This window comes from Patagioenas fasciata, chromosome 7 (assembly GCF_037038585.1).
Source record: "Patagioenas fasciata isolate bPatFas1 chromosome 7, bPatFas1.hap1, whole genome shotgun sequence".
Classification (NCBI taxonomy): Eukaryota; Metazoa; Chordata; class Aves; order Columbiformes; family Columbidae; genus Patagioenas; species Patagioenas fasciata.
In genome coordinates this window covers 35,599,921-35,624,758 of record NC_092526.1, presented here as the reverse complement: position 1 = coordinate 35,624,758, position 24,838 = coordinate 35,599,921, and the positions used below count along the sequence as shown (strand labels likewise).

The window sequence follows — 24,838 nt, the reverse complement described above, 5'->3', positions numbered from 1 at the left end:
TACCTTCTCGCTTACAAGGCAAAGCCTTGTCAGTGTCTCACGGCATGTTGTGCAACCAGAGCTCGGTGATGTTTTGTAATTAGAGTTGCTCTTCTCAAGCAGATCAGATTTCTTTGATGAGAACACATGTTAAAAAAATGATTCAGAAAGAAAAAAAAACAAAAGTAGTTGGTTGAAAATAACTTGTTTTCAAGGAAGTTTTGAATTTCCTAGCAGAACTTTTCAGAGGCATTAGAAGTTTTATTTGAGGGAAAGCAGAAGGTTACATGCAGTAGTGCTTACTCTGAGTATTACAAAATATGAATCTTCAGCCCGACCTCACTGATAAAACAATTTTGAAAGCCCCAGAGTGTGACTGCTGTTTTAATGTTACCTTTTTTCTCTGCCCAAAGTTACTTCTGCGGGCAAGGATGGAGGGAGATTTTAACCTGAAATCTTAGCAAGGTGGGTGTTGCTTGGCAAAAGTGCATAGAAGCATAACATGCAGTTGAGGAGATGCATGGGATGCTGGAGGAAATGGCTTTTGTGTGCTTGATTGTGATGAGGGCTCTTTTGGTGGCACTTTTGGGGTCAATCAAGTCAGATATGCTCAGTCTGCCGATGCTGAAGGGCCACCAATGCCCCCAGACCCTTCCTCCCAGTCCCCAGACGTGGGTTTCATGCAGGAACCTTCCAGCACAGACACCCTCTCTGCATCACGATCTTCATTCTGCTGTGTGGGCAGCGTTACTCCCCATACGCAATGGGGTAAAACGCCCAGTGAACGCAGGGGGAGCAACGTGAGGCCAGCGCAGACCGATTTGGAAATTTTCAAGCAAACATCTGTCAGGCACTCAGCACAGATGAATAACAAAATCAGACTGGAGCAGACAAATGACGAAATCCTTCCATGTGGAGGGGTGGGGGAGGGCAATCCAACATGTACTAATATTTTCATTATAATGCAAGGCATATCAGTAACATGCACACGTGAAGCTATGGAAATGTGTGGTATATTGTTGTGCCATATGTTTTAAATATCATTAAGTAGGCCGGTTTTGTTGTATATTTGATATTCTGGCTGTTGTTGCTAGGACTGGACCAACCGACTTATATGGAATATGAGTTGGCCTTTAACTCAGTCTAATCACTGACCCAAAGAGAGTTTTGCAAAATGCACATTTCTAACCTGAGAAATGATAGGCTAAATCTTACACTGTGGGAGGAGGGCAATTGGTTGTACACTTGACCCAGATACAAATCTCTTGGGTTAAAAATAAAGAGGCTGTTGGATAGCAGGGACCAAAACATGTCACTGATAAGATTTGCTTTCTTTCTCTTTTATTTTTGCTGGAAAAAGCATCTCAGACAAAAATCATGATCATAAGTTTTTGGAACCTACAGTTTTCAATATTTTTCCTTCAGTGTTCCAAAGCGAAGAGGAATTAACAAAGTGTTGATATGTCTATGTTTTTAATTTGGAAATTAATGTAAAACTTCCACTTTCTTTCGGATTCCCCACTTTTTTCAGGGAACAATTAAATGTGAAATGTCAAAGAAGCCTTCTTGTATTTTTATTTCTTACCTCTTAAATATAGGGAAACCCCACCCAAACCCTCACTTTTGAAATACTTACATAAGTTTCCTACGTTTAGAAGAAAACCAGGGAAATATTTTTGGGGGACAAGTTTTTTTTTTTCACCCCTTTACTCCTTTTTGCTTTTCCTTTGGCAGGGTCTCCCTGTCGGCAGAAAGGGGATAGAGCAGAGAAAAGAAGGCTGTGGATAATAATTTTTTAATGATTATTATATATTTGAGCAATTCCTGTTTCTTTCTCTTTTGTGTGTGTGGGGTGGTTTTGTTTTGTTTTGTTTTCTCTCTTTTTGAGAACAAGAAGGATGAAGGAATTGGTGAGAGAGGTAGTGGAGAGCACCCGTGCTTGACAGATCCTCTCCCATCTTATCCCTAATGCTGGCCAGGAAATTGAATTTACTGCGAGTTTCGAATGAAAACACCACGATAGGGGCTTTTTGGGGGGTGGGAAAAATCTGCTCCCTTGTCTGGGCAGCTCTGGTGTTTCTTTGCAGGATGTAGGATGGGACCTGAACATCTCACAGGGCTCCTTCCTGTTCCCATGTCCGTGCCAGGAATAGGGCTCCGCAGGAGGATTTTGGATAATGTGTCCTGGGGAGCCGGGAGCCGGAGGGGGATGGAGCTCCCTTTCTCAGAGCCGGCCTGAATCTGCAGCTCCAACACGCCCAAGAGCACGAAATCTGGTTTTATTGCTGGAGTTGGCAGATATGTGTGCAAGGATCACAGCTGATGACTCAGAAGGTGCTGTTTTTACAGACACTTTACCGAGTACGAAGTCACTCCAAGAGTTCGGTTTTACCCTGCAAAACCCATATGTAACATGCTGCCTTTCCCCAAGAGAAATCTGTTTGCATTCAGATATGCTTTTCTATGGTGCCATTGGTAAATGCAGAATTAGATCATCACTGAAGTCTAATGCTCTCAGGGACGTGAAGATTTGCTAGCTCCTTGCATGTTTTCTTTTCGCATCAGCTGCTGCTCAGGCAATCAGTGCAAAGCGGTGCTTGCGGTGGATTCAGACGGCAGTGCTGAGACCGTAACTCAGTCTGCAAAACCTATGTTGCCAGTGATGCAGCACAGGAAAAGAGAGAAGGGCATCCGCGTTCCCAGATTTTTTGGTTCTGGATTGATCAGTTGGGCTGGTCAGTAACAACATTTGCTGCTGGTCCTCTTTGCTGTGACTGCTTGCCTTTAATTTCACAGGTTAGTGTGATGCCAAAAGGGACTGTCTGATCACATTGAGCTCCTGTTTATGGTAGGCTTGGAGCATGTTGGCCACTGACACCTGTGTTGAGTCCCGTGACATGTTTGCCTAAAATTTGTTGCTCTTCATCTTTCTCTTCTTTCCTTTTCAACTTTACTCACCTTGATCCCTGTGTCATTTTTCCTTTTAATCCTTTGAACAATACCCCTCTGCAAGGTTCCTTGCAAACAATGGCATTCCTGCCATGGTGGAGATGTTTGACCCAACCCCATCTTGAGCTGCTGCATGGTCCGTGACTGCCTTTCAATCCACTTACTAATTGTGACAAGGGCAATTCTGGCTCCTTCACTGCACTGACTCATAAGGACAAGCTATTAAGATATTAAGTAAGTCTCAGGCCTGAGGCCAAGACGGTTCAGAACCTGCCTGCATCACTGTTGCTGTCTCTGTCCTTCTCCGTGGCTTGTTTACAGATCAGCTGGAAATTTCCTAAATAAGCTGATTCTAACCATCAACAAATACCATTCAGATAATGCACATTTCATGGAAGTATCCACTACTCTGCCTACAGAAGGATATAAAAACTTCTTTTGTTATAATATAGCCTCCTTGGCAGCTTGTAACTCAGTGGGAAAGGCTCTGGATTCCTGGAGGAGCGCACTGTGTCAGCGATTTCGGGTAGTTCAGGGAGCGTGAGGCCTCACTGGGGAAAAAAAAGGAAAGCCCGAGAAAAACTCTGCTCTCTCATTTGAAGATGAATCAGTAATCAAATTAGGTCAAAAATCAAAAAGCGCAAGTAATGGGTGTGAAAAAAAACATTCCCTCAGCAGATCTGATGGGTTTTTGTAGGAAGCGGGAGCGCTGCCAGCCATCTACGGAGTGGCCGTCTGTGTCGTATTTAATTTCAAAATGAAAATTCAAGGGAGCAAAAGCTTCCATGCGTGCTTCTCCCCGTGCTTTTGTTGGCTTAGTAAGGTGGTGGCAGAAGTAGCCTCCATCCCTGGGTGCAAGGACACTTTGGGGAATTCTATATTCTATCTCCTCTGGTCTACCTCCTCTCTGAGACAAGCCTAAAGGTGCCCCCAGCCAGGATTTCTTCCATCCGGGGGAGGGTTCCCATTCTCCATTTTCCTCAAGAACCTTTGCATTTTCAATGGAGATTTATTATTTTTTTTTAGGTTAAAGTGTTCTAGTGAAGTTATTTCCCCTGCCCAGCTGACCTTTTTTACACTAACAAAAGTTTTAAAGGAAAGGATCTACTTTCCTCAGAAATTTGAGTTCATCTTTAAAAATATCTGCAATGGTGGGGGTGTCACAGGAGAGGATCACTTATATCAGAGATAGCAGTTAGTTTATTGTGTTCGAATCAGTGCGTTTAAGTGTGTAAAATATTTAATAAGTACAGGTGGATTGGCTGTCAATACTATTTACTGCACTTAAAGTTAGTATGGGATACAAAGGTTATTGCTTAAGCTTTCTATACGCGTCAGGAGGAGTGCATCCATCACAGCAGGGAGGAGGTAAAGAATTTAAAATTTAAAACCATTACAAACCTATAATTTTCACTGACAATCTAACCCTCAACAAACTGTGGATCTTGGGTGCAAAATTTTTACTGGGGCACTTTTATTTTTATTTTGAATTGTAAATTCACACAGAACCTTGTTCTCTGACTTATTTGCTCTGACTACCTCTGTAAAAAAAATATATATATAGAGAGAGAGAGTTCGTATACCCAGTCATGAAATGCGTAATTTTTTTGTTCTCCTAATGTTTTTTTCAACAAAATGGCTTAAATTTTAGTACCTCAATTGGAAAAAAAATACACTGATGCAATGACATTTTACCTTTCTTCTTTTCCCCTTATTGCTGATTAGTGGGAAAGGGGCAGGTGATCCCTGCTCTGAATATCAAGTTGAAAAGCAGCTTGAAATATCTTTAAAAGGTGGAAGAAGAGCCTGGAAGATAAATTCAGGATGGAGCTCCCATACAGGGGCCTTCCCAGCTTCTTGCTTTGGGAAGCACTGCAAAAGCTGAACTCCTTGGGAAAATGCTCTTACAAGTTGTTGGTTTTTAGCTGCCATATTAAAAATGAAAGATCCTTTAAGATATTCCTTTTGAATAAAGGGCTGTCTTTCAACAACCATAAAAAGACAATTCAAAGGAATATCTCAGGCAGCTGTTTTTAATTAGCTCACGTGATTGGCTGGTGGAAGAATTAAATTAGAGTTGCTTGATTTTTATAATTGTATGGGTCCATTTATCTACAGACAGACAAAGGTAGGATGCAAAGCCTCCATTGACAGGCCCAATCCAGAGTATACTGAAGGACTGGAAAGTCTCCCCCTGACTCCCAGCATCTTTCAACTGGGCTCATTGGTAATTCAAAATCTGTCTCTCCATTTATCAGCTCCATATCTTGAACTGAGTATATTCTACATGAATTTATTTTTAATCATGTGCTGTGGTGCAATGGGCTGTTTGGCGAAGAGGCTTTATAGACCCAACGTGTGCGCTTTTTGGGGAAGATAATTACATGAGTTCAAAGTCTCGTCAGCCAATCGTATTTTGGTATTCATGCAAGCTGTTTCATAATGCTGTTTTGAACCCTGTTGGTGGCATAATTAAGATTTAATTAAATACAGGAATAGAAACATGTTGTTCATTTGACCATCTGCGAGTCAATGACTGCAGTGGTTTTCTAAGTTTCTATGCGACATGCTGTTAGTGAGTGTTTCATATTATTTTCCATCTCCTCAACCATACTTGCACGTTTTCGGAGCCACCGAAGAGCCAAAGCAGATATTATAGTCTTGTGTTGATGATCTTCTCTTTCTGCTGTTCTTAGCTATTGATCGTATTGAGCAAAATCAAACCTTTCAAGTGTAGAAGAGCTGCTAACATGACGGGGAATGGGAATGCCAAAGAAATGATAGCTTAATCCAAAGATAAAAAGAAACGATGGGGTGCATTTTGTTCCCTGCTCATTTTCTGATGATTGAATGTCCAAGCCAACAGCACCCAGGCTTCTAGAATAATAATAATGATGATAGTAGCACCAATAATAATAATGTAGACACTTATATTTTTCTTATAGTCTTCCTACAGCACCTAGCACTAAACAACCTTGTTCTTGACTGCAGGACAGATATGACACTGATGTTCAACCTGTGGCAATAGTCAAATAGCCAAAATGCATGTCAGGGTCCAGAGTACCAGCTTCTACACAGACCAAAGCTCAGAAGATGTTAAGATGATGTGCCCAAAATATGCATTTTTTGATTTGACAAAAACTATTTGTAAGTTGGTGCTGAGTATAAGATAGATTTAGCTGAAAAGGGTGGGTTTTTTCCCTAATTAAAATGGGCCTTTTGCTGAAATTTAGAAGGAAAATGTTTTTATTTCAACAAAATATGAGACTAAATTTGATTAAATGTTGTGTTTTTAAATAGTGCAAAATTCACCCCAAGCCAAAACTGAAGCATTTTGTTTCAGATGCAATGAAATGTTGTGTTTGAACTGAACACTTCTTTCCCGACTGTTTTCTGGTTTAAGGGAGAGAAGAAAAAAAATTAAGTTTGACTTAACTCAAACAACATTTATGCTTTCTTGGATTTTTCTTAGAGAGGAAGAAAGAGGTGCGGTCAACCACCAGCCCCCGAAATAGGTGCTTGACAAAGCTCTTACACCTAGAAAAGCATAGGAGAGGAACTTGCCTGATTTGCCTTTGCTCCTGTTGATTTCCTGTTTTGCAGTCTACCACAATAGGTTATACATTTTATTTTCTCACAATACAGCTTTTGAAAGCAGAATTTTAATTAATTTTTTTTTCTATATTTAAATGCCTTTTGTTTCATGTTTTCACTCACTTTGTTTTCTTTGGGGCACAGATGAGGGCAATGGATCAGCAACAGCAGAAGGATACTTTCAAAAATGAAAAAAATGTTTCAGAAAATGAACTTATTCTGGAAGACATGGGCGAAAGACATGGAAAAATAGCAGTTGTTTACCTCAGCCTCAACAAGAATGGATCCATGTGCTTTCACTTGGTCTTGATGGACATAAAAAGGTTGTTTTTTTCAGTTCCTTGAAGTGATGTTCTTGCTAATGATGCTGTCTTGTAAGCATGTAAGTGGCATGACCATACCACCTCCTCTAACTCTTAATTTATTGCAGTTTCCATGAATTTTAAGAGCTCCAGAAATTACTGTTAGTTGCCATACTGTTAGTTCCACCTGACCGTAGCTGCTTGCTAAATGGATTGGAGGTGGACAGTAATCCTGGTGCTCCAAAACTCACCGATGGGCATTTTGGTCCCCACTGTGGTCCAGTGGTGACAACAACCCTGTGATCCCCATTTCCAAACCAACCCCGCTCTTGTCTTGCTGCATTATGCCCCAAGCCACCTCTGGTTCTGCTGCTGTTCTTCGTGCCTTTATCATCACCAGCAGTTTTTGTGTGATGGGGTGTTGCAGGGAGCTGTGAGAAGGGGGTTTTTGTGCTCTTGAGACTCAAGGACATTGCTGAAAGAAGGATCTAGTGTAACATGGAGTTGATTTCTGGTTTTATGCCCATCCTCTATTAAAGTCCCTGCTGGTTTTGGTGGAAAAGCCTCGAGATTTTGCAGGTGTTAGGACACCAGGAGTTTCTAAGTATATTTCACTCTGTCTCTGCTCCTGTTGAAATAGCCGGTGCTAACATTGCCAGGCTTCCACCTGAGTTTCAACAAATGCAGGTTGCGCTAGAAAAAGTGAGCAGAAAAGGTCTTTTTTTGGAGCCGAGTCACATCGCGTGCTTGCTTTGCGAGACCACGAGTGGGTGGCACGTAGCTCGGCGCTGGTTCCCGGCAGACAGGGCTCTGGCTCAGCACGCGGTGCTGCCAGCCCTGTGCTGGGATGAGCCGTGGAGATGGATGTGACTCAAGCAGCTCTGACCCCCACCAGCACTGCCTCCTCGCCAAAGCACCCCAGGAAAGAGCAAAAAACCTGTGCGAAATGCAGAAGCAGCTCATAAACACCTGAAGTCATTTTCAGAGGGCAGAGATGTAAACCGGTGCATTACTATTGCACAGCAATATCTGTAATTCATTTCAAGCAGTCAGCCTATGATTTGAATATTATTTGAATTTTGAATGTCTTCACTTAAAAAACGCAGTGCATGAATATTTGTCCATAACGCAGAGCTTCGCTTGCCTCTCGTGACTTAAGTCTCTTTAAGTTGTCCCTGATGCTATAAATTTACAATGAAAAATATACACAGCACGTATGGCCGTGGCTGTGAAACAAAATTTCCTCTAGTAGAATTTGCCTCTGGACAGATGTTATTAAAGTCACCTTTCTGTCTGCTGGAGCAGATGGGCTTCGGGAGGCTGTGACTTCCCCAGGCAATACAAGAAATGCAGAACTCCGGGACCTGTGTTTCTACATTATTCAACTTTGTATCCTGTCCCAGTTGCTGTTAGAAATGGTTTGCCAATTTTTAAATATTTTTTTTAACAAAATGAAATTTTCCATGGGAAAAATGCTGTTTTTTTTTTTTTTCACTTGCATTTCGATTCCAAAATTAGGAGTGTAAAATCAGAAAAAGCAGTCTGTTACAAACAAGGATCATCTCAGTTTTTATTAAACATTTTCAGTTTGCTGTAAAATCAGTGTGTGGCTTCTGTAAACACAGGTATTGTGAAGGAAAACATTGCATTTACTTTTATGGCAGGTCCATTTTATTATGTTTTTTTTTCTTTTTTTTTTTTTGTGTGAATTGTCTGGCACCCTCATTCAAAATATGAGAACTGATTGAATTTCCCTTGCAAAAGCTGCCATTTTTAAGCAGTTTGGCTCATTTTTGAAGTTGTTGCTTCATCTTCAACCTAGCGAAGGGATACATTTAAGCCTGGCTTTATTTACAGTCCTGCTTAATTCCGCACTGAGCACGGAACGTGTTAAGACCCCGTTACTGGGGTGGCAGGGACCTTGCTGGCGTTTTTATCTCTGGCTACTCACCACAAGGAGTTTCCCTGAGACCAGTGGGGATAAAACAGAGGACATCAAATAAACTTCAGCAGGATCGGGCTCGCCGTGCGTAAAGCACTGTCGTAAGCACTAATCCTTTCCAGGCTCCTGGCCTCAGCCAGCTGCAGCGATCCGCCCAGCATCTTTTAACCTGCTTTAACTCCTGCTGTATTGGCAGCGTTGCTTCTAAAACACGGTATTTCAGGAGGAATATTTTCTTCTAGTAGTTTTCTCTACCTGGCCATTTCGAAGTGGAAAGGACAGATGTTTATTTGCAAACAGGTCAATAATATTGTGGTATTTTCCCCTTTCATTTTTCCTCTCTCCCTAGATGTTTTTGGGACACAGTTACAAAGTAATCTAAAAAAAAAAAAATCGCAAATTCTGAAAATTCTGCTGCGGTTGTGGTTCCCAGAGGGACCTGCAACCCCCATGTGTTGTTAGCTTGACAATTGTCCATTTTCTTCTAGACTCTGGCACGCTGCATTCCATAAAATTTGCACAAAAAGTGTCTTTATTATAAGCAAAAGCTGGTCAGTCAGGTACTTAAGTTCCTGTATCAATAAACATGCCTGTAGAGCTGACTTTCCCTTCTCAGGGGGAGCTGGAGGGTTATGTTAAATAAATCTACAGACAATCCTGAGAGCTGGAAAGCACGGAGAGCATATTAGCTGTTTGTTGTCTCTGCAAGGAGATAATATATACACATCCAAACAGGCTCATATCCATGTGCGTGGATTGATCTGGGCTTCCTCTTGCAAACATGAAACTTCAGGATCGCAGCAGCCTTGTGTTAAAGCATTACCGCGTCTATCTCTGCTGATAAGAGCGTTTCCTGTATTTAGGCAGTTTAAACTGAGGTTTCCATGTGAAATACACAGTTATTTTGTAGGGGTGTGATTCTTCTGTCATGATAAAGCTCACTTGCAAAATATACCATCCCACGTCCAAACAGTCAAATGTCTGTTCCAGTTTCAGACGTTTTCTCCTATGCCAAACGAGCGGGTCAGGCCACAGTGATTACAGCAATAGACTGACCCAAACATTTGGGACACTAAAATGTACTGAAATCTACTGTATTATATCTGACATATTTTGGATAAACTGTCAGAGTGGAAGGTGTGTTATCTACTCCTATCTTATAGTTGATGTATGATAAAACATTTTTAAGTGTTTGGATGTCTTCTAGTGAAAGATGTGGAAGTGCAAAGTGTTGTGGTTATATTGAATGTGAAACAGAAATATAGGGTGTTGTATTTTGGTTATTATGAGAGGAGAGTATTTTTACATTAAAAATAATTTGTAATGTGGGAATAAAATGATACTCTGTAGCAGCATAACAAAACAAAATTTCTTTGCAAGCTTTTCAGTAGAATATATATTTTTTTAATTTAATGGAGTTAATCCTTGTTTGTTTACCTTCTTGATTATATTAACCAGCAAGGTAGTGATTAAAGGCAGGCCTGTAGCTCATGCTAATTATATTGAAACCCCATGAACCTGTTTCTTTTTAGTGAGAGATGATTACAACAAACACACCTGCACTATTTTACAAGCAGACTCAGTCCCGGCTTGGGATACCATGCTGCTGGGAAAAGCCAGGGTTTAGCTCTGCTTGCGGATGCCTCTGTCCAAAGCGTTTTTTCCCTTGCGATCCCAGAGCCGCAAATTTGCGGGCATGCTGATCCCTGAAAGCGCTGGCTGTAGGACGAGGACAGTCCTGGAGGGAACGGGGTAAGCGGCTTGTTTGGTCTTGAACTGAAAATTGAAAAAAATTGATTAAACGGTGCAACTAAATCTACTGCGTCTCTCGGTGTGTAAAGCAAAGGCTAAGCGTGCTTATATGCGGGCATGTCTGTCCTCGCATTAGCATCTGTGCTGAGTGTGGTGGTCAACATCAACTGACCCTCAAGGACCCGCTTTGGTGTCAGCCTAAACCAGTACAAACCATTGGCCCTGCCAGATTATACCCAGTCAGGGGCTGCTGCCTTGTTCTCTGGGAGCACGTAAATATTCTCACAGAAGCTAACTTTTCCTTCTGTGTGTCCGGTTTAGATTGATATGCAGTGGATTTAAAACAAAATACTAGCAAAAGTTAATTCACCGTGGCAGAGTGGTTACAGGAGATAACATATTCCTGCTGTTTAATTAAGACCAGATTTTTATTTGCTGTACCTTTTAATTAAAGAGGAACAAGATATTTGCCCTTCTAAGGCATCTGGTTGAGTTTATGAAATTTAGGATTTTTTTTATTATTGTTATTATTTCAAGTGTACTGCTTTGTTCCACCACAGTTTTTACCGAAGGGAGGCTAGACAGCTTTCTCCTCAATTTTGGAGGTAGAGAGACATTCACTACCATGAAATTCCTCTTGGAATTCAAGCTGATCTACTCACAAAGTGGAGGGGAAGGCAGGGGAAGCAAAACAAAAAAGCACACCAAATTCCACACATACCCCCCAAAAAACCCTCCCTGCAGCTGTGAAATTGAGCTAGCAATAAGTAGCAAGGTAACAGAAATTGTAAAGAAAAAGAAGAGAAGTTAAATATATACACATATATATATATATATATAAAGGAGTAAGCCAAAAATCACTTCCATTGCTGTTTATTCAGGGTCTCAAATTTATTTAAGCAGTGAGAGGTTTTTTTTAAAGAGTACTTATTCTGCATTCACGTGCTAGTGAAGAATTAAAACAAATTCCGTGAATACTTATTCGATTCAGTTTTCTAACTATTTTTTATTGCTTTGAAAAGGTCGGTCTTTGTATTACTTAGGAATGTGGTATTGCGCCTAACTATTTGTACTAAACACCTTCAGAAGAGAGGGTGCTCGGCTCTTCCTTAGATAATGTTTACTTTTATGAACTCTTTCGAAAGATAAGAGCAGCACATTTTAACATGGAAATAACCAAGGTTAAGATTGCCACAGTTTTCACTTGAATGCTCCAAGAACAAGTTGTTTTGATAGGGTGCAGTTCTTCCTCACGGCATTTAAGATACCTTGAAAGTTGGTAATTTTGAATATATATATATATATTTTTTTTAATCCACAAAACTTTAAAGGGTTTGCCACCTTCTTTCACTGATTTAATTTTTCAGTTTTATGGGATTGTTAAAGTACTATTGATTTTTAACATTATTAATTTCATTCGCTGGGAAGATACCAACTGCGTATTACTTTCATTTTGCGAAGCAATTCAGTTTCAGTGCTGGCTCCAAGTTGTGTGTTTTGCTGATGTTTTACCCCACAGAGAATAGTTCGGCTGTTGAAGAGCTGCGCTGGGATCAGTTCATGAGGATGTAAGAGTTGGTAGAAGAAAATAACGTGGAAAAAGAAAAGAAAGTTATTGAAAGACCTTTTCTGTTTTTCGTTTGGCTTGAGGATTTTTCACACCCTGGAAGCAGATCCATCATTCTGCTGGGGCAGTGTAATGTTTCTAAGTCTGAAATTTTTGTATTGTCACGATACTGTAGAAATCTTAGCACATGGCGTCAGAGGGAGAGTTGGATAGTGTCTATTGGAAACTTACTGATAATATGGAATTATCTTCCTGGAACGGGTTTGATTTAAGAATGCAGCACGTATTTCAATAGCAGAAAGCAATACTGATAAGCTGCTTAATGTAAGGTGTCGATCCATCAAAACATAGGAGTCTACCCTTGGTACTAATTGCTCCCTCACTGAATCCAGCTCAGCATAAGCACATTTAAGCATGTGCTTTGTCACTTTCCTGGACTGCTAAAGTGGGATTAAAGTGCAGAAATGCTGCAAATCAGCCTGTTAGGTGGGTAAAAATCTGTACTAAGGTTTGTGCTGGCTGGGAAAGTCTGCCTTGCTCTTGCAAACTTGTCTTGCTACATCTCCCAAGATTCTTAAATGCGGTGGTGACTTTGGATGTGTTGGTGTGTACCACAGGAGGAGAAAAATGTAGGATTGGGGGAAACGAATATGGTAATAGAAGTATCTGCTGCAATTTAAACTACATGAGGAGAGAGGCGTTTGCAGCAGGGGGTGTGCAAGTTGAAAACCTTGGGAATTGCAGGTCTGAAATGCAGGTTATCTGAATAACGAGAGGATTTGATATTTGTTGAAAACCAGGTCTCAGATTAGCTCACTGGCTCGGTCTAGTGCTATAACATCCAATAATGGTTGCTACAGTTCATATAACTTTATTGTCCTCTGGAGAACTGTGTAAATGTTAACTTGGGAAATCTCTCCTGCACGCTCGAGCAGGATGCGTGTGTGCTTGTACGCCTGTGCGTGCCTCAGCATCGGAGGTATCAGGATCAGGTTCCATTCTGAGGAGCTTTGTGACTGTTTAGCAAAAGTGTCCTCAGGGAACCCAAATTTAAATCTCACCCTGTGACCAATCAATGTTTTTTTGATAAACCTCATCTGTGAGTGTGGCTCGTAGCTGGAGGGGCAGGTGAGAGGGAAACCTGCTGGGCACTGAAATGCTGTGAGAACACTTGTTGCAGGGTAAGGTCCTTTGGGCTGGTGTCACTTCATGGCTGATACTAATTGCTGATCTCTGTATGTGAAGTTTTACTATTCCCTTTTGTCCTATCTCACCTTTCCAAGAGAAAGGGACACACACACCAGTGCTTTTGTGCACTCCAAGTAGCCAAGCCTGTGACTACCCTTCCCGTTACTTCGCTCCATTTTCATCTCTCTCTGTACAACAGTGTCTAATGGGAACGACTTGGGGTAAAATTTTCCACACCCGGTGTCTGCCTCAGCTTGGTTATTTTTGGAAAGTGCTTTCAGAGGAGATGCCTTAGCCATTTGTGAGACACTGATGAGAGAAAGAGGTGTCTCGCTGCAGTGCCGGCAGCCTTCAGGACAAGAGCTGGGAATGGTGCTTGGCTCCCTGAAGCTGTCCGAGATCAATGGATGCTCTACCTGCAGGCTTTGTGTGCCAGCTTGTGTCATCTTGGCTACCCCAGGTGCTGTGCAAGTACTACACAGATATTTCTGAGCACTCAGACACTGCATATGGGAGCATTTTCAGGCTAAATAATATTTCAGGCTCTTTCTGTATGCAAGGTGTGAAAACTAGGACTTGGAGAGAGGGCAGAATGATGTGTAAAAATGGCTTCAGAAAGATAAACCATAAGGATTTTAGGTGAAGAGGCATAAAGCATTATCTAATTGCAGAGATAGATAGCTATGCATACGTTTCATGTGCATTTTTAACAGCTGTTTCTGTTTGCTGTGTTCCCTGAGGTGATCTGCTTTGCTGGTGCTGAGCTGGAGCAGGGGTGCTCGCAGGAGTCATCCCTTGCTTCTGGCAGGGCGAGATTTTAATCCTGCACCACGAGAGGGCAGTGCCTGCAGCTGGATTTCCCTCTGCTCAAACATCCTCCTGGTACGCGGGCTTTGATTGGTAGTGCAAATTAACGTCTGATTTTATTCCCTTCCCCTCCTGCCTTTTCCTTCTCCTGGCAAGAAATTACCTTTGAGATCAGAATCGCTTTGGCTCTGGTGTTTCCCTCTTCAAATGCACTTGGACTTAAGCAAACAGACTGGGTGGGAGTCATCTAAAATTGGGCACAGTGGTTGTAATTGCACGTTATTCCCACAAAAGGAGCTGATGTGGCTTGAGAGGCTCTTCCCAGAGGTCAGGGCTTGCTGGTAATCCCTATGGCAATATTCTGTGTATTTTTTTATTTATTGAGAGTATCAGTTGGGAAAGGAGGGCAATGTGTTGCATTGTTGTATGGGGAATTCCACAAGGTGTTTAGGATGCTGACTATATATTTTAACTTCCTCTTGAAAGCCAGCACAGACTGTGTGTTTGCCCCCCTACATGTGTAAACCGACTGTCTTGCTCCAAGTAGTATCTGCAGGGAAAGTCCAAGGTCCAGCTTTGACCAAAAAGTTGGCCCTGGCCAGGCTGCTCTATGACCATGCAAAGGGAACACGCTTCTTGTCTCCTTCCCAAAGTCTGACCTAGGATCAAACAACTTCTGGTGCAGATCCCAGTGTCCCACAGGGCAACACTACCTATAAGAAGTGCCCAGGGAATCCTACACAAAATGAAGATCATTGGTTTTGAAAGTAAATGAAGGCTGTGATGAAGTCCCAGTCTTGCCAATAGCGTATGAGCTTTTGGACTGAGAAAGAGGCCAGTGAAGCCAGGTAGGAAATACAAATTGCTAATAACAGACCTGCTGCTGCTTCTGCTTCACCAACTGGTTATACATGATTCAAGATTCATGTGCAGACACCTGCAAAGATATACAAGCACAATGTAGGGACTGCCACCAGCTGCCATACAGCACCAACTCTGGCTGCCATCCCACCTGAAGATAGGTCCAGGGCAGACCATGGTGGTAGCTCTCTCGAGGCTAAGGGGTTTCAGCATAGGAGGTACAGATAAATTTTATTTTTCTCTGCAACAGGAAGGCAGTGAAGAGAAGACCTCCTTTGTTGACTTCCTGTTCCCAAGGTCCTAGATGTTCCCATTATTTGAGGGAAAACGTGTTTCCTGACCAACTGATGCTCAGCATCCAAGAAGGTACTGGTGTAAAGACATGGTGCCTGATGTTTGATTCAGGGCAGAGTTTTAATACAATCCTTCTCTGCAGTTCAGCCTTCTCCTCCTAAATGCATCTAGCAGAATGTGTGTGGTTGTATGAGCAGAGACAGCAACAGGCTGGGGTAATCCATCATCATGACAACACTTGTGGAGCCATGTCTGACTTTCAGAGATTGTTATCCATTTGCAAACTAGAACCAGCCACTATGGCTGATCTTGCATTGCTGGAGTGAGATTTGGAAAGACAGTCATGAAGTGAAGCAGGACTGTATACAAAGCCAGTGTAAGGCCATCTCCTCTCATCCACCAGGAATGAGGCTGTAATAGCGGTTGTGCTCTTCAGACAACTTTACAGGATGCAGCTAATGCTGTGGAGTCTCTTCTGCGTGAAACGGTGGCTGGCTACTGAAATGCGATTAAAAATATCATTGTGCAGTTGAGCTATTACTTCATGCAGAGATATTTCTGTCTATTAGGACCATGTCTGTCTTCATAATAAAATGCTATGGTGCTACAATGCTTTGCTCATGCCTCCTATCTGAAGTCCCTCTTCTGAAAATTTCTGAAAATTTTCTGAAAATGTCCAACTTCTGTACAGGCAGAATGGGAGTGACTTTAAGAGAGTTTTCTTTCAATCAGGGCTGTGGGTGACTGGAAGACAGGCTTCCCCCTCTTTAATTTTCAAATCTTGAACACCACAGGTCAGGTAGCTTGTGAATCACAAGATCTTCAGTGGCCAAGCTCTGGCAACGCTAAAGAAGCAGTATGAAGTTGTCCAATTACTTGTCCAGTCTTGTTTCAGGTAAAACGTGAAAGTCTTTTTTCCTTGTTGACATAGTAGGGCTCTTGGAAATGAACTTTGCTACTGTGGGTCTGTGGCAAAAAAAAAAAGAAAATCAAATTGGCCCTTCATGTCCAGGTCTGTCCTTTAAAGAAACTATTAATGCCTTCTCAAAAGAACAACTTCTTTCTTTACAATGGAGAAGTGATTTCTTTTGTTCCAGAGTTTCCAAGTTGATGGAGAACCATGGTACATTGTTTCAGAAGGGGTCAGTAGTTTAGTTCTGGAGGAAGGAAGGTGTAACAAATCATTCTCACTTTTCTTGGCAAGGACTGTGGTGAGCTGGAAGCAGGACTGTGTTTCGAGTGAACAATTCTTTTGCTGTTGATGGGCCCCTAAGTTGGTCCTCAGAGGTTGCAATATGAGGGTACCATTCTTCAGCACCTGGCTTCCTTCCAGAGGAGGTTTGGCCATTGAATTTCTGGTGGGAGGATCCTGCTGCTTTGTAAAGAAAAATCAGAGGTGATCCGTGCTGTGTTGCAAAGGGAACAGAGATGAAAAGACCAGGAAGGGGGAGCCTGGCTCTCAAACCAGGGAGGTCATTGAGAGCTGCTTTGGAAGTCAGTGTGCTCCTTTGAGAACCTGCTGATGGAACTGAGAAACCTCGCATGGGTCTCCACCTTCATAAAGTGATCTTAAAATCCTGATCTGTGCTAGGATGTAATCTATTGTGTATGGACTGCTGTGCAATTAGGTTGTGTGTGTGTATAACAGACTCCGTATGATTTACGGGAACTCTATAGTTGTTGCTCCTGGGATAAAGTTTCAGGATTCAGAAGGTGAGATGAAGAAACAGAAAAATGAGGGTAAATATCAGAAGTAGTTCCATGGCAGAGAATCACATTGTGCTGCCAATCAAGCCTGTTGACAGGAGACCAGAAAGCTGGGCAAACAGCTATCAAGCGTGACACAGGGAATGAACCAGAACTGGCAGGAGGGAAGATGGGTGGACATGGAGCATGTCTACACACAGCAGTTACCCTGGACTGACATGGAGTGTAAATGTAGTGCACAAAAATCATTACCCCCCAGGGTCTTTCTGCCTTAGAGTCTGCTTCCAGGAGCTAAAGTTCAGTCAGAGAAAGGCAGGCTTATTTAACAGGAAATATGCCCAAACCTGAAGCTGTTCAGGAATGGCTATCCCGGAAAAAAACACAAAAGCCATAGTGCTGGCTTGGTGTCCTTCAGCCAGAGAGAGCTGATAGCCTCTTCATTTGCTTTTATTCATCCCATATGAATGGGGTCATCAGAGAGGATTAAACAGAGACTGATCTGATGGCATGACATGTTCACCATTTTAGCAGCCAGTTGCATCCAAATGATTTAACAAGACATCATCCAAGAAGCATCCTTTGGTCCAGCACCTTTGGCTGGTGTGTCAGCTGTAACAGCCTGTCAGACTCCAGGTAGCTTGGGGAGGGCAGGCAGAGGTGGACTGTCCCCTCCGGCCAGTGTAAATCAAATGTGGCTCCACTGAAGGCGACAGAACAACACTGGTGTCAAAGCAGAGTGTGCGTGAGGAGAAACGGCTTCATCAGGTTTAATGGTGGCAATAAATGTATTGACTCCTACTTACTGACTCAAGAGCCCAGGATTAGAGTTTTAACTCCCGAAAGGGACATTTTTATTTCTGGTTTTGACTTCAACCCAAACCCCAATCCTTACATATCCTGCTGCGGGATTTATTTGCTGCGTTTTTTCCGGGCTTAGAGTCATCATCGAATTCCAGCAGCCTGTTCCTCAAAGTCATGCCTTGTGCAATGATTCCTTGACAGCACCAGGGATAGGTGGGATTGTCTCCGCAGCCAGGCATTTTGCAGAGCTTGCCAACCTGCAGACCACAGGCTAGCTGTGCTCAAACAACTGTCAAGTCCCACAGGAGCTCCACAGTTGTGTTGGTGGAACTGGGCTGGAGAAGGCTTAGCAGATATTTCTGTCTTTCCTGGCATCACTTTTTGAGGATGGAGTATCAGTGGTGAGTGCCTGCATCTCAGAGGAGGACTGCAGCTTTAGCTTCCTTCCTTAGCTGGAGTCACCATGTTGAAGAACATCTCTTTTGTTCCAGAACAATTCTTCCTGCTTTTGTCATTAGGATGCTTTTGGTACTAATGTCATCTCCAGATTAGTTGTTGATCCACTGCAGGTAATTCATGAACCTTAGTGATTGCCCAATATTACGTTTATATCAGTGTGCTTTCCTGCTGCTACTGCACATACCCAGCCTGCTTCAGAAGACATTATGCAGGATTTCTAGGCTGGACCAAAGTGCAAAGACATTTCTGCTTGCAACCAGGTACCTTCAGCAGATGTTTATTTGTTTCATAATGTGGCGTTATTGTCTTATATCCAGCACAGACCTCCAAGTGCTGCAGTGCAAAGTAAATCAAGGCAGATTGTCCAGTCTCTGATACTGTTGAAACGGGATATCTGAAGCCAGAGATTCTGGACACCCAAAATTAGCCATGACAGCACTACAGAGGCATTATTGCTTCATCATGACCACGGTGTGTGACGTTTGTGATCTGTCTGAGAGTATCTTGGAGGGGTGAGTCACAGGTTCCTGTTGTGATAACTAAGGCTCTTGAAGAAATACATCCTGATGTGAACTTGTAGAAAACCCTGTTGGGTCTGTTTGGGCACTTTCTAAATAGCCAGCTTGATTCAGCTCTCCCCTTCCCACGTTGACACGGATGGTACCGTTTTTGCAGTCACGGGATTGTAGTGTTAACTCAGGAGATGGGGACATACAGACCATTGTATTTCCCCTTGGCGCAGAGATGCAGGATGGCAACCAAACTGCGTAGGTGGCTGAGCATCACATCTTAGGCTGCTGAAAGGGCTTTCTCTGGCCAAACGTGCTAGGGGCTGTGGAGATGAGACAGCTTGTCACCCTTGGCTTGCTGTGGAAAGACTTTTCTGCCTTTAGAAAAAGGGCATGTGGCTCTTCCTGCCCATGCGTTCCTTAATGAGAGCATGGGTCCTGGGTTACTGAGTGTAACTCTGAGATAGGTGTGGTGATCTCTCAGCTCTGGGAGGATGGCTGTGGTCCCACTGAGGAGGCTGAACCTGCCTTAATCTAGGCAGGAAGGTGATAATGTCATCACACCTCCCAATTGTGCCAGGGTGGCTTTTTCTTGGTAAGTGTGCTGTCCGCTTTTGCAAAGGGTCAAGTTGGCCCTCTGGAAGGAAGTGGAGGCGTTCTCCTCTTATTTGTTTCTGTCCTGCTATTTAAGAGTGAAGAGTTTGAATTTGTGTTTGTATAAGCCCTGCTCTTTGACGTAAAGGTTAAGGTGCACCTCCCTCAGAGCAGGGTCCTCTTCTGGGTGTCATCACACTTGTCCTGCTGGTCTCGCACAGGGGCCTCTCAAGGCTTCTGGGTCCTGTTCATCTCCCCATATTGCTTTTGTGTGAGCAGGGAGTCACTAGGGATTTAAAGCATCAGGACTGCTGCATTGATTCGCTGCGTGTGTTGTGTGGCCCCATCTGGAGTGCCTTGTGATTGCAGACAAAATAGAAGTGGCTTCAGTATTGCTAATGTTGCAGCCCAAGTGGAGGTCCCAGCTGGATTCCTGCGAGTGAGGCATTGCCCAGGAGCACACAGCAAAGCATTTGGGGGCTGGCAGGGACAGTTGAGTAAATGGAGGAGCCGGGGAGAGTGGATCAGCATATCAATGACATGCTCCAAGTTGTGCAGATAGGGTAGAAACAAGAACCTCAGCCACATGCCCTGATTTTCCAGCATGGTCTCTGTCTACAGGACCTGCTGTATTTCTAGCAAAGGAGAGTGACAGATTTGGAAAAATCAATTATTTCATATTTTAGAGATTATACAGATTTGTATTATTTACTTTTTCAACTAAAATCCAATAGGTATTTTTGTGGTTGGTTGGTTGAAGGTGTATTTTTGTTTGGTTTAGTTTTTTTGTTTGTGGGTGGGTTTTTTGTGTGTGTTTTTTTTTGTTTGTTTTGTTGGTTGGTTTTCTAAACAAAAATAAGTAGACATGTAAGTAAAAGTGGGAAAATTGCATTTCCAAGCATTTTTTTAAGGTTTTACCCTTTCAGGCACTGTTTACTGTAAAAATTTATCCAAATGTCTTGAGTGGGTGAGAAAACAGAGTCAAAAATTTGCAATGAAACGTTTTATTCTAAGTGAACTGAAATACATTGTTGCATCTGAGATGAAATTCTCTCTTTTGTTTTGACAGAAAAAATGAAAAGGGTAGAAGCTTCTTTTCCTTTTTCCCCTCAAGGGCTTCTCTTCATTTTTACTTCCCCCCAAAACCATCAAAATTCAACCAGAGCAAAATGACAAATACTAACACGTTTTTTCTTAGAGGAGAACTAACCAGTAGGTTAAAATAAATGCATTCTCTGTATCTAAATCTAGCATCCTACCTGCTAAGAAATACCATAATAAAGTACATTAAGGCAGAAGGGTTTCAGATCTCTGACTGCACTAGCAGGGTGTTACAGAGGTGTAAAAGATGTACGATGACTCTTCTTTACCAAACAGCAGATTCAGAGCCTTTAGAGTATAGGTCTGATGGGGAAAAATAATGCATTCAACAAACACAATGTTAGCTTTAGGGTACACTCAGGTAGTATGAGATAATTATGCCACAAACAGCTATAAGCTTTTCTTCATGGTTTCATTTTTGCTAATATTAAAACATTCATTGCTATCATGGGCTGCAGAACAGGATGGCTGTTCTGTGGAAACTCCTCTTTAGAATCATTTGCCAAGTGTGAGTGTACTGCTTTGCCCCTCTGTTTTGTTGCAGGGGGAATGTGGGTGACGTTTCATGTTGGAAACATTTATCACAGCCTTCCCAATGGTTGCTGAAGCAGCATCAGTTTGCTAACATTTGGTCAAAAAAATAACAAATGAGAAAAATTATTGTAAAAATGTCAAAAGCCAGCTGCTGCCTTTGCATGGGCATTCACATGTGTGAGGGGTAGATGGTGCCCAAGTGCTAGCAGTCATTGGCCTTTTCATACCAAAACGCCTGGGACTCCAGCCTCCCAAAGTCATCACATTGGGAAGAAAGCATGAAACATTTTTGAGAGACACAAAGACCTGTGTCTCATCTCCTGAAAACTGGGCCTTTTGTGGTCTCTGTGCTGTAAATTACTGGTGACTTTTACAGTTATGGCGCTGGACATCTGAAGCCAAGCAATAGGTTGCAACAGGTGGTGCTTATTTTTTTCTTGTGATCTGGGGTAGGTTTTCCTACATGCTGGAAACGTGATTTGGACATAGCTCTCATCCAGTGGAAGAGAAAATGTTGTTGCAGTGCTTGTAATGACACTTATTTTTAATCTGTTGTTTTCATGCAAGAGCAATCCGTAAGTGTGTGAGAAACTAGAAGAAAGAGAAACAGAAGGCCCTATGCAGCAATGGATTGACACCAAAAGAGGCTGGATGTTGAACATGCAGTGAGAAAGCGATCTGTGACAATAAGTAAAATAGTAAGTGCCATGCTTTTGCTTGCAGTACTGAGAATTTAACAGCCGGTACCCAGCAGTCAGATCATCGGGTTTTGCAACATGCTGCCTTTCAAGGTCTTTGTTTTGGGTACCGCTTAATCCCACTTTACCCAAGACAGGCGGGCTGTCAGATCTGCACGGAACAGAAGGGAGAAAGGAAAACAAAGTAAAGACATACCACATTAATTTAAAAGCATTTAAATTAGCATTTAACAAGTCAACTATTCAGCCTCTCCAGAAAATCAGCCTCATTTGTTTAGATTTTTCCAAGTGGAACTCTTCAGAAATATTAGTTAACTAGAAACCTGACAAAAGAGGTGATATATATGAGAGCTGTTTGTATTGTTTTAAAACCTGTTTATCTATTAGAGATGGAAGCAGCTAGAAAATAAAACATATATGTTCTCTGTACTCAAGAGAGTTGTGATCCCTGGTATATCAGGATTCATTTTCCCAGTCATGTAGGTGATGAAAATTAATAGGACAGGAAAAAAGACTTAATTAACCTTTCCTTTAAAGTGAACTGATTGCTTTTTCCCTGCAGACTATGTCCCTTTGATGCTTCCCTGTGAAATAAAGTGGGAATATTTTTTAGAATTAATTTTCTCTACTTATGCTGCACTTTTTACAGGCTGCTATGCTTCAAGGCTCATTCCCAAAAAGTGACAAAATCTAAAGGAACTTACACTGCAAAGGGACACATTTAGAAAGGAGGTTAATTACCTTAAAATACAAAGTTCCAAGAACTACTGAAAATCACCCTTTGTTCCTCCTTGCACTGCCAAGTAACACTAGACCTGTTGCTTTCTGTCTGAAACTGCAGGCCCCGAGATGAGCACATGGGCTATTTCCCATCTTCACCATACAGTAGACTGATGAAACAACATATTCTTATAGAAGGAAGCACAAAGTTCAATCCCACATAGATCAGGATTAAGTACAACCAAACAAAATAACTGTCTTTCACTTTAAAATAGAAATAGTTATACAACAATGTAAATTGCAAATAGGCATTTGCTCCCCTGTATTTTGAAACAAATCTGAAGTTTGAGTGCACTGTATTGTGGTTCTCAGTGTTAACCTGTAATATCTCTGAGAAACTCTTAGTTACCTGAACATATGTATTTTAAGAAATGAGATTCTGTTTATGTTCAAAGCCAGGTGTTTTTATCAGATATAAGCTAAAGACAACTTGAAAATAAAAGAAATCTCTAGAGGCTTCATCAGCTTGCATTATAAAAGAACAATTTTTCACAGAATTAAAAAAAAGTCTAAAGTCTATTCTGAGAATAAACAAAATCTTTAATCCTGCTTGTAAAAGGAACCAGTCCCATGAGCTCAGTAAGTTGGTCTTTTTCTTTTTAAGAAAAAGATACATAAAAGAAGAAAAGATTGGATTTTGTTGTTTTGTTTTTATTGTGCCATTATTTAGCTACTCTTTTTGAAGGTAAATTGTATGTTGTCAGAGCCATTTGAATGTGACAACTGGATGTTCAAAAGCAATCAGATGGATTCACTCCCACTGGCCACCCAAAACGTCGCTGTGATCCCTGAAGACACAACCCTTTGTTCACTCACCACTGGTGTTCCAGGTCGCCTGCTGTTGGCTCTGCAAACCGTTCTTCAGGCACTGCTCCACGTAGGATTTGGGATCGCACCCGGAGGCGAGGATCTCGCCCAGAAGTGCAATGTATGCGATGGCCAGCCGGAGCGTGTCGATTTTGGAGAGGCGCTTCTCATAGGGGAAGGTGGGTACATGGCACCTGAGCTCATCAAAGGCCGCGTTGATGTTGAGCATCCTCTTCCTCTCGCGGATGTTGGCGGCGTGGCGGTGGTGGGGGTGTCCGGGGGGTGGCGGGAAGCTGTCTGGTTCAGCTACCCCTGTCACCTCCTCCAGGGTAGGGGGGCACACAGGGGATGGCCAAGGGGAGAACTGGTCTACCAGAGAGGAGCAGTCCAGCAGGAGGTTGTCCAGCTGAACGCTGGGATCTGCCTGGCCCCAGAAGAGAAATTCTGGGGTGCAATCTTCCTGCTCAAAGCTGTAAGAAAGTTCTTCCATCCTCTGCACCAAAACAAGTGAATGGAAATATTTACAACTTCAGACTAAATTGGTTATCAGGAAAATGAGATCCTAATTTCATTAATAACCACACCTCACCCCAAAACGTATCAGAGGTAGGGGAAACTTGGTTATGTCTTTGAAGAAGACTATCACCAAGGTTTCCCCAGTTGCAAACCCAAGTGGGAGTCACAATTTAAATACTTCATGGCTACTCAGCAGGGGAATGATCCTATTCTTCTCTGCTCAAAACTAATTAGTACACGTGCTTCTCTTTTTATTAGCTGTTGACTGCAAACCCGTATGAATGAATGTAACAACAGATAATTAATTTTCTATTTACTTTCTCCTAGAAGATAAATTGAAGCAGTTATTGAGCTCTTCCACAAGTTCAGTCTCTCCACTTGCTATTTAGAGTAGGATTTTCTTGTTATTGTTGTTGGTTTTGGTTAGGAGTGGTTGGAGGAAGAAACAAATTACAGTCCTTTATCTTTTTGGTAAAGTGTTAATAGCCCCATATTCTCCTATGGTTAGACAAACAAAACCCCATTATAATGCTGTCAGAAACATATGATTCTGTTCTCTTTGACAGCAGAAGTTAGTGGCATCTTCTGCACTTCTAGCAAGAGAATGGTTGGGATAAAGATGTGGGATGCTGTGTTAAATTGGAACATAGTGGTACTTCATACAAAGTAAGCCAACACCACCTCATTTGGTTACTGCATTTTCTGATTCACACTTAAATTACACATTTTGTGGGTGACACAGACATTTGTTGGTCTGCCTTGGACCATACCAAGCACTGAAAAATAGCAGCAGCTGGAATTACCACAATGGGTTAAGTCCTAGAATGGTGGACCAGGTGGACCACATCTTGAGAAGTGCTGGAAACTGGGAGAGTAACAGGTGTCCAGCATCACAGGGATGCTGGAAAAATAGGCTGGAAGGTTTTAAGCACCACCAGAACTTGAAGCAAGTGCACAATGTAAGTGGGTGCTTTTGATTTCTGCGATACCTAAGTCAATGTTTAAATTCATTTAGAAGTAGTTTAAGTGATATTTTAAGGACTTAAATGAATGAAATGGCAGCATGTTTTAAGTCAGAGGAAGCCCAAATGCTTTTC

At 42.2% G+C, this 24,838-nt stretch overlaps 1 protein-coding gene across 1 annotated transcript; it reads right to left on the bottom strand.

Annotated features, from left to right (window-relative positions):
• Positions 1-21,751: 21,751 nt before the first annotated feature.
• LOC136103238 (helix-loop-helix protein 13-like) lies at positions 21,752-23,715 on the bottom strand. Its single transcript, XM_065841212.1, has 2 exons — positions 23,235-23,715; positions 21,752-21,789 (listed from the first exon to the last, which is right to left on the bottom strand). Exons 1-2 carry the CDS (start codon positions 23,713-23,715, stop codon positions 21,752-21,754), a joined length of 519 nt encoding a protein of 172 aa, XP_065697284.1.
• Between the last annotated feature and the right edge of the window lie 1,123 nt (positions 23,716-24,838).

Bases quoted from the DNA above. Each gene is read 5' to 3' on its own strand.
- LOC136103238 (XM_065841212.1), bottom strand. From the start codon at position 23,715: ATGGAAGAACTTTCTTACAGCTTTGAGCAGGAAGATTGCACCCCAGAA. The intron at 21,790-23,234 runs GTGAGTGAACAA...TGTTCCGTGCAG, and splicing joins GGCGACCTGGAACACCAGTG to ATCTGACAGCCCGCCTGTCT.